Here is an 8,938-nt window from a genome sequence, read left to right as displayed (position 1 = left end):
ACTTTTAATCCAGGTTACAATAATCCACACTTTTAATCCAGGTTACACTCTTCCCTCAAGGACACATTTTACAAAGTAGCTACATACTGTGCAGGTATAAAGATACATTTGTATATATTTTTGTGTACATTTATTTTTTTAAGCTATTTGACTAACTTTTATTTTTTATTATTCAATATTTTACTAACAGAATAGTCAAATAGCAACCTGTTTTTTGTGTGAATTGCTATGTCAGTCAAATGTTCACTTTTGGAATAAAGGGGTGGAAATTAAAACGTTGGGGTTTTTTTGCCGATTCATCGATTAATCGAAAAAATAATCGTCCGATGAATCGATTATTGAAATAATCGTTAGTTGCAGCCCTACTTTTATCCCCCACATTAAAAATGTTACTAGAACTGCCTTCTTCCACCTGCATAATATCACTAAAATTGAAAACATCTTATCTAAAAATGATGCAGAAAAACTGGTCCATGCATTTGTCACGTCTAGACTGGACTATTACAATGGTTTATTATCTGGATGTCCAAATAAGTCTTTAAAAGGTCTTCAGTTGATCCAAAATGCTGCTGCTAGAGTCTTAACTGGAGTTAGCAGGAGAGATCATACTTCTCCAGTTTTAGGTTCTTTCCATTGGCTCCCTGTCAAGTCCAGAATAGAATTCAAAATTTTACTTCTAACCTACAAAGATCTCAACAACCTGGGTCCATCTTATATTACAGATCTTATTGTTTCATATTTTCCTAACAGAGCACTTCGCTCTCAGACTGCAGGTTTACTTGTGGTTCCTAGAATTTACAAAAACAGAATGGGAGGCAGATCTTTTCGTTATCAGGCTCCTCTCTTGTGGAACCGACTTCCAATCTCTGTCCGTGAGGCTGACAGGGGGTAGATAGAAGGAAGGAGGCGATAGATGAAGCTTTTGTCCTTGGGTACTCATATCCCAGGAGAAATTTAATAGTCAGCCTGTCTCCAAGGCCGTTGGGAGTCTGATTCAGATAAGCTTGATTTTTGTTTTTTCTTCAGGCAGACAGATTTTTTTCTTCAGCCTCGAGTCCATCTGGGCGTTCTGGTTCCGAAAATGCCTAATTGTGGGATTACATTCCACTGATCCATGCTATGAGTCTCCTTCAAGGTCAAACCCACCACGCTGACGAGTCCCAGAAGCCGCAGGTGGTCTGCGATACTCAATCGCCTCCACCTTACGGTTAAGCTCGTAGACCAGATGATTTAGGGCGTTTTCACACTAGAAAGTCCAGTAGACTCGGTTCGGGACCAATATTCATGAGCTTTTGTTAACATTTGAGCTGGTGAGTTTGCATTCACACTGCACTGTGCAGTCGAGTCAACCTGTTGAACCAACCTGTTCCCCCCACTCGCCTGTGGGGGCGCTGCACCAAGAACTACTGAAAGAAACAACACAAAAACCTCTGAAGACACGTCGTCGTCTTCTTCTTCTGTAAATAAAAATAAAACGAAGTGGCATCAAGTTTTAGCAGTTTTAGGAGTTATATTTTGTCATTTTTCCAAAATGGACTTAGCATGAGCAGAAGATGAAACAGAAGACCATGGAGAATATTGTTTTTCCACACAAGGCAGCTGACGGCTCCATATAAGGTCAGAGCAATGCGTGTTTGTTTACCCGGCGGAGCAGAACCGGTCTGTTTACATTCACACTGAACTCCAACCGCGCTGGAGTTCTCTTCTACCGGACCGAGACCTAGGTTTTAGCCCGGGCCAGAGTTCGCCTTTTTGTTCCATGACAGAGTTCGATGGCGCGTTCACACCTCCCTAAATGAGCCGGACTTTCTAAGAAAACGAGCTAGAGTTTGATTAAAGTGGACTAAACAGGGCTAGTGTGAATGCACCCTTAAAGTTCCCACAGCGAGGACCAGACCTTCACACTGACTCGGAAGCTTTTCCATGGCCAAAACTGCTCCCGCTGTCTTCTTCAAAAGTCGATAAAACAGAGCCCCGCCGATGCCAAAAAGCAGAGACCCTGCTATCATAAATCCAAATATGTAAACGTCTTCAACATCCTCCTGAGACAGGACTGTAATGCACATCAATTGCCACACTCCCCACGAATCCATGACGTGCCCCACAGCGTGAGTCTCAGCTGGACACGCCGGTTCCCCAGGACCTTGTCGTTTTGATGAAAAAAATCTTGTCAATAGAGTTGAATGCCCACGATACCAAATCCATAATCTTACATCTTATAAATAAACTGAATTGAAATTGAATTGTTTGTTAACCTGACTGACCTGACTGAAAAATGTTGGATTTTATACCTGGATTATTGAGCATGGACTTTGTTACGTTTGTTAACGCTATTGCAGCTTAACACGTACATAGCGGTGAAATAACGCTAACTTTAAGATATTAGTGTGTAAATTTATTTTATCTGCGTAGCTAGCTAAACTCAGAAGCTAACTAAAGATTGACAGTAAAAGATGAAGCTTAGCTTGTAAAAATGTGCTCATCCATCCAGTCAGCTGCTTAAACAGTTCACCTAATGTTCACTCCATCCATCCATCCAATCATTTTCTTCCGCTTATCCGGGGTCGGGTCAAAGCTCGTGACCATAGATGAGGGTGGGAACGTAGATCAATCGGTAAATTGAGAGCTTCGCCTTTTGACTCAGCTCTCTCTTCACCACGACAGACCTGTACAGCGCCCGCTTCACTGCAGACGCTGCACCTATCCGCCTATCGAGCTCACGCTCCATTTTTCCCTCATTCGTGAACAAGACCCCAAGATACTTGAACTCCTCCACTTGGGGTAGGACCTCCTCCCTGACTCGGAGAGGGCACTCTACCCTTTTCCGGCTCAAGACCATGGCCTCGGATTTGGAGGAACTGATCTTCATCCCGGCCGCGTCGCATTCGGCTGCGAACCGCTCCAGCGAAAGCTGTAGATCACGATCTGATGAAGCCGATAAGACCACATCATCTGCAAAAAGCAGAGACGCAATGCTAAGGCCACCAAAACGGATCCCCTCAACACCTTGGCTGCGCCTAGAAATTCTGTCCATAAAAGTTATGAACAGAATTGGTGACAAAGGGCAACCTTGGCGGAGTCCAACTCTCACCGGGAACAAGCTTGACTTACTGCTGGCGATGCGGACCAGGCTCTGACACCGGTCATCCAGGGACCTAACAGCCCGTATCAAAGGGCCCGGTACCCGATACTCCCAGAGTACCCCCCACAGGGCCCCCCGAGGGACGCGGTCGAACGCCTTCTCCAAGTCCACAAAGCACATGTAGACTGGTTGGGCAAACTCCCACGCACCCTCCAGGACCCTGCTGAGAGTGTAGAGCTGGTCCAGTGTTCCACGGACAGGACGAAAACCACACTGCTCCTCCTGAATCCGAGGTTTGATTATCCGACGGACCCTCCTCTCCAGAACCCCCGAATAGACCTTACCAAGGAGGCTTAAGAGAGTGATTCCCCTGTAGTTGGAACACACTCTACGGTCCCCCTTTTTGAATAGGGGGACCACCACCCCAGTCTGCCAATCCAGGGGAACTTCCCCGATGTCCACGCAATATTGCAGAGTCGCGTAAGCCAACACAACCCTACAACATCCAGAGCCTTAAGGAACTTTGGGCGAATCTCATCCACCCCTGGGGCTCTGCCACCGAGGAGCTTTTTAACCACCTCGGTGACCTCAGCACCAGAGATTGGAGGGCCCGACCCAGAGTCCCCAGGCCCCACTTCCTCAGTGGAAGACGTGCCTGTGGGATTGAGGAGGTCTTCAAAGTATTTCGCCCACCGACCCACAACATCCCGAGTTGAGGTCAGCAGCACACCACTCCCACTATAAACAGTGTTGGTGGCGTACCGCTTTCCCACCCTGAGACGCCGGATGGTGGACCAGAATCGCCTCGAAGCCGTGCGGAATTCGTTTTCCATGGCCTCTCCGAACTCCTCCCATGCCTGAGTTTTTGCCTCAGCGACCACCTGTCGGCATGTCGCTTGGACTGCCGGTACCCATCAGCTGCTTCCGGGGTCCCACAGGCCAAAAAGGCCCGATAGGACTCCTTCAGCCTGACAGCATCCCTCACCGACGGTGTCCACCATCAGGTTCGAGGGTTGCCACCGCGACAGGCACCGACAACCTTGCGGCCGCAGCTCCGGTAAGCCGCCTCGACAATAGAGGCACGAAACATGGTCCACTCAGACTCAATGTCCCCCACCTCCCTCGGAACATGTTCATAGTTCTCCCGGAGGTGGGAGTTAAAACTCCAGCTCACAGGAGACTCTGCCAGACGTTCCCAGTAAACCCTCACAATACGTTTGGGTCTGCCAGTCTGACTGGCATCCTACCCCACCATCGGAGCCAACTCACCACCAGGTAGTGATCAGTGGACAGCTCCGCCCCTCTCTTCACACGAGTGTCCAAGACATGTGGCCGCAGATCAGATGAGACGATGACAAAGTCGATCATCGAACTGCGGCCTAGGGTGTCCTGGTGCCAAGAGCACATATGGACACCCTTATGCTTGAACAAGGTGTTCGTTATTGACAATCCATGACGAGCACAGAAGTCCAACAACAGAACACCACTCTGGTTCAGATCAGGGGGGCCGTTCCTCCCAACCACACCCCTCCAGGTCTCACTGTCATTGCCCACATGAGCATTGAAGTCCCCCAGCAGAACAAGGGAGTCCCCAGGAGGTGCACTTTCCAGTACCCCCTCCAAGGACTCCAGAAAGGGTGGATAATCTGAACTGCCGTTTGGTGCATAAGCACAAACGACAGTCAGAACCCGTCCCCCCACACGCAGGCGGATGGAGGCCACCCTCTCATTCACTGGGGTGAACCCCAACACACAGGCACCAAGTTGGGGGGCAATAAGTATGCCCACTCCTGCTCGGCGCCTCTCACCAGGGGCAACTCCAGAGTGGAAGAGTGTCCAGCCCCTCTCAAGGAAACTGGTTCCAGAGCCCGAGCCATTCGTAGAGGTGAGTCCGACTATTTCTAGCTGAAACCTCTCAGCCTCACACACCAGCTCAGGCTCCTTCCCCACCAGTGAGGTGACATTCCACGTCCCAATAGCCAGCTTCTGTAGCCAAGGATCAGACCGCTTTGGCCCCTCCCACAGGTGGTGAGCCCATGGGAAGGGGGACCCACGGCTCCTTTTCGGGCTGTGCCCGGCCGAGCTCCATGGGTAAAAGCCCGGCCACCAGGCGCTCGCCCGCGTGCCCCACCTCCAGGCCTGGCTCCAGAGTGGGGCCCCGGTGACCCACGTCCAGGCAAGGGAACACTAGGTCCATTTATTCGTCTCATCATCGGGGCTTTGGGCTGCACTATGTCTGGTCCCTCACCTAGGACCTGTCTGCCATGGGTGACCCTACTAGGAGCATAAAGCCCCTGACAGCATAGCTCCTAGGATCATTGGGACACTCAAACCCCTCCACCACGGTAAGGTGGCAGCCCAGGGAGGGGCTAATGTTCACTGTTTATGTTAACGTTCTCCTCACAGGAGGTTCTGACCCAGATGTGAGGACAGACAGAAAAGCGAGGTGGAGGCCACAGGACAATCACAGACTTTGTTGTTAAAAGTTTGCTGTCTTTTTTACAGTGGAGCTGCACGGTGGAGGTAAATTAAGCTGTAAAAGATTTTGTTGACCAGTTAAACTTTTATCTCTCAGCCTAGATAATGTTTTTTGAGTAATAATAACACAAACATGTTATTGTTGATGTTTGTTCTCATGTCAATTAGGGAAATGATCAGAGCCCTAAACCCCTGAGAATCACAAAGAAGATTCAGGAAGAGACACATAGGTGCAGAAGTCTGCATCAACTCTAACCTTAGTGAATTCAGTGACCTGCTGGTGGAATGTGAGGGACAATATGTCAGTGCTATCAAACTTGACAACCAGGTATCTGTGTGTGCAACAAGCATCATCTACAGCCTCAGAGGGAACACTTCCTACTGCTGGAGACACCATCAGCCAGGAGTGGGCTTGTTTGTGTCCAGAGAAAGCAGACATGTTGTTTCTGAAGAAAAACTGTTAAGTGAAAAGGTCCTCAGTGTGTAGCAGTGAGCATTAGACACTGACGTGTCACTTGTTGTTTGCAACAGTTCTTTTGAACTGGAAATTATGTTTATTTTAATGTAAGAAAACTGCTTGGCATAGAAATACCAAAGTTAAAAATAAAATTCACAATATGTACTGTAATGTGTAACGTAATTTTATTCTTGTTAGAATTAATATTAATTACGAAATTGGTACAGAAAAAAGAACCGTCCAGGTACCGATTTTTTTTAGAAAGGTACCCAGCCCTAGACCCATCAGACGGCAGGTGGAACCAGAATCCAAAGCAGCAACAACGTGAAAGTACTTGGTCTCATTTGTGGTTATCCCACAGAAATGGAATGGTAAATGGACTGGACTTATATACCGCCTTTCTAACTCATTTCAAGATACTCAAAGCACTTTACACTACAATCTGTGTCCTCATTTACCCATTCACATAGCACTCTACTAGATCTCTACAAAGCTAATTGAACAAATCATTCTAAAGAGACTAATCAGTGCTTTAAATCACATTCATACACTGATGGGACACACATCAGAGGCTATGAGGGGTTCAGTGTCTTGCCCAGGGACACTTCAGCATGTGACTGCTGGTGGATTCGAACCCCCAACTCTCGCACTGGAGGACAACTGCTCTTAACCACTCAGCCACAGCCGCCCCATTGAACTGGGAGAAAGTGCCTGGCAAGAAACTGGGTCCGAAACCACAGCTGGTGGAGAAGCAGCTTCAGCACCTGGTGAGTTCTCCTTTGAAAACATGTTCAGATGTTCGGGGTCATCAATGTGGAAGTCAGGAGAAAGAAACGTAAAGTATTTTGACACACTTTATTCTCAATGTCTTATAACATCAAAACAAGGAAAAACAAGGGATGACAACCTTGGTCTTGGCGCATTGCATTCTGGGTGGATGCCGATACGCAAAACGGAAGCAACAGAGCACAAATGGACCGTGCCAAGAGCAACTGCAAGATCCCTTACTGTGAAAAGCTAAACAAAGATGCAAAGGAGCGGTACATTGAGAAAATAAATGTAATTAATGGGCTTAATCCATACGAACACCGAGCGTGGAATCTATTCTCTCCCTTTCACATTCTGGTGTGAAATATACGTTTGTGTCCGCCACACCACAACTAAATACGTTTAAAACAGCCCTGACTCACCCGAAGGTTCCCTGTCCAATTTTGGCCATTTTCTCGTATTTGGAGAACTCGTCGCAGAAAGGAAACTCGACTCCATCGTAGTATTTGGACATGATGGCGGCCTCACGGTCGGGCCTGGAGAGAGAGAAAAAAATACATCATTTAGATAATTGTGGAAAAACAGAGAACCTGAGAATAAACACTGGGAAAACAAAAGAGTTCTAAATGTAATTTATAACACAATTTATGAATTTAAAGATGTATTTCTCACTTTTCAGCCGCGCCGGCGCTGCTTGATTTTTCTCGTTGCATTTTTCGGTTTGTGTCGACTTCTTCTACGGTTTTAAATTTGGTTTAACAAACAGCATCTTGGTGCGCTGGCGCCACCACCCAGTGTGTGTCTGTAACTACAAGCTGCCACGACAATCGAGAAGGGGTTCTCTGCAGCATAGATATATAATGACTAGATACAGCATTGACCGCTATCGCCCATTGGCGCTGACGAGCTGCAGGGCCGCCATCTTGAAACGGTCGACCGCTCCAAACCTGTTTGACAGGAGCAATGAAGTATCTGCGCGTTTAATCAGTCAGAGCTGAATACTAAACTCATTCTCACGATTTTTTCCTCTGTAAATCTCATGAGTACAGCCATTAAAGCTGAACACATGGTTCAGTGTATTTAAATATTCTTGGTGGAGTTAACATTAACACTAATAAAATATTCTTATGACACTTTTGCAAAACTCACAGTCACTGATACATTTTTATTAAGATCTACTGTATATATATATATATATATATATATATATATATATATATATATTCATTCAACCTTTATTGATACAGGTTAGTCCCATTGAGCCAATAGGACTCATTTACAAGAGAGACCTGGATTTTAACAAAGAGTGATGACAACAATGGATAACAAACTGTTTTTAAATTGTAAAACAAACAAACAATTAAAAAAACTTAAAACTGTATGAATCATTTGTGAATGTGTATTGTTGTTGTTGTTAACACTGTCTTATTATCTTGTGCTCTGGTCCAGTGTCTTCATGGACGATGTGTGTGAGGGTGGACATGTTTGGAGGTTGCTGTGTTGAAGCTCCATGGATCAGCCTCTCTGCAGCTCTCAGCACCTTCACTGAGCCTTGAGGGAATCACTGAGCTGCTCTTGTTCTTCACAGTTAGAAGGTGGGAGCTCTCCTCAAATGATGATCTCCAGCATCATCTTGTTCATGCCAGGCTTTTCATCCACTGACCACAGACACCTGGAAGCATCAGGGGACCAGTAGCTGTTTAACACATCTGGAAGGAAACCAGTGAGATTTTAATATGACCATGACCATTATGATATGATGTTATGTGGGGGAGTGGTGGAGCAGAGGTTACAAGATGGGCCTGTGATCGGAAAGTCGCAGGTTCAACTCCCGGTACCGTCAACATCAAAATGAGGTGGAAAAGGTGAAACACCCACACCTGCCTCCACCCTCATTGGCCCCACCCTGGCCCCCTTAGCAAGGCCCTTAACCCCCACCATCTGCTCCTAAACAGGTCTCTCTTTAAAATGAGTTCTCTTGACTCAGTGAGACTACCTGTATAAATAAAGGCTAAATGAAAAAATAAAAGTTTAAAATAGAAATACTCACATCATTAGGCCGAGGTTGTGTGTGTGACGTGCACGTTCCTGAGGTTGTGTGTGTGACGTGCACGTTCCTGAGAGTGTGTGTGTGACGTGCACGTTCCTGAGAG

At 46.7% G+C, this 8,938-nt stretch overlaps 1 protein-coding gene across 1 annotated transcript in view; it reads right to left on the bottom strand.

Moving 5' to 3' along the window:
• Nucleotides 1-7,517, bottom strand: part of cdk9 (cyclin-dependent kinase 9 (CDC2-related kinase)) — an 18,403-nt gene extending 10,886 nt beyond the window's left edge. The window contains exons 1-2 of the mRNA XM_037692384.1: nt 7,458-7,517; nt 7,208-7,321 (exon numbers count right to left, since the gene is read on the bottom strand). Of these exons, the coding sequence (XP_037548312.1) occupies nt 7,208-7,321; nt 7,458-7,498 (155 nt within the window). The 5' untranslated portion in view covers nt 7,499-7,517. The remainder of the gene's footprint in view (nt 1-7,207; nt 7,322-7,457) is intronic.
• Nucleotides 7,518-8,938: the final 1,421 nt, after the last annotated feature.

This window comes from Nematolebias whitei, chromosome 18 (genome assembly GCF_014905685.2).
Source record: "Nematolebias whitei isolate Nwh7 chromosome 18, NemWhi1, whole genome shotgun sequence".
Lineage (NCBI taxonomy): Eukaryota > Metazoa > Chordata > Actinopteri > Cyprinodontiformes > Rivulidae > Nematolebias > Nematolebias whitei.
The sequence above is the reverse complement of the archived record's forward strand: the minus strand, read 5'-3'. Positions and strand labels throughout refer to the sequence as shown.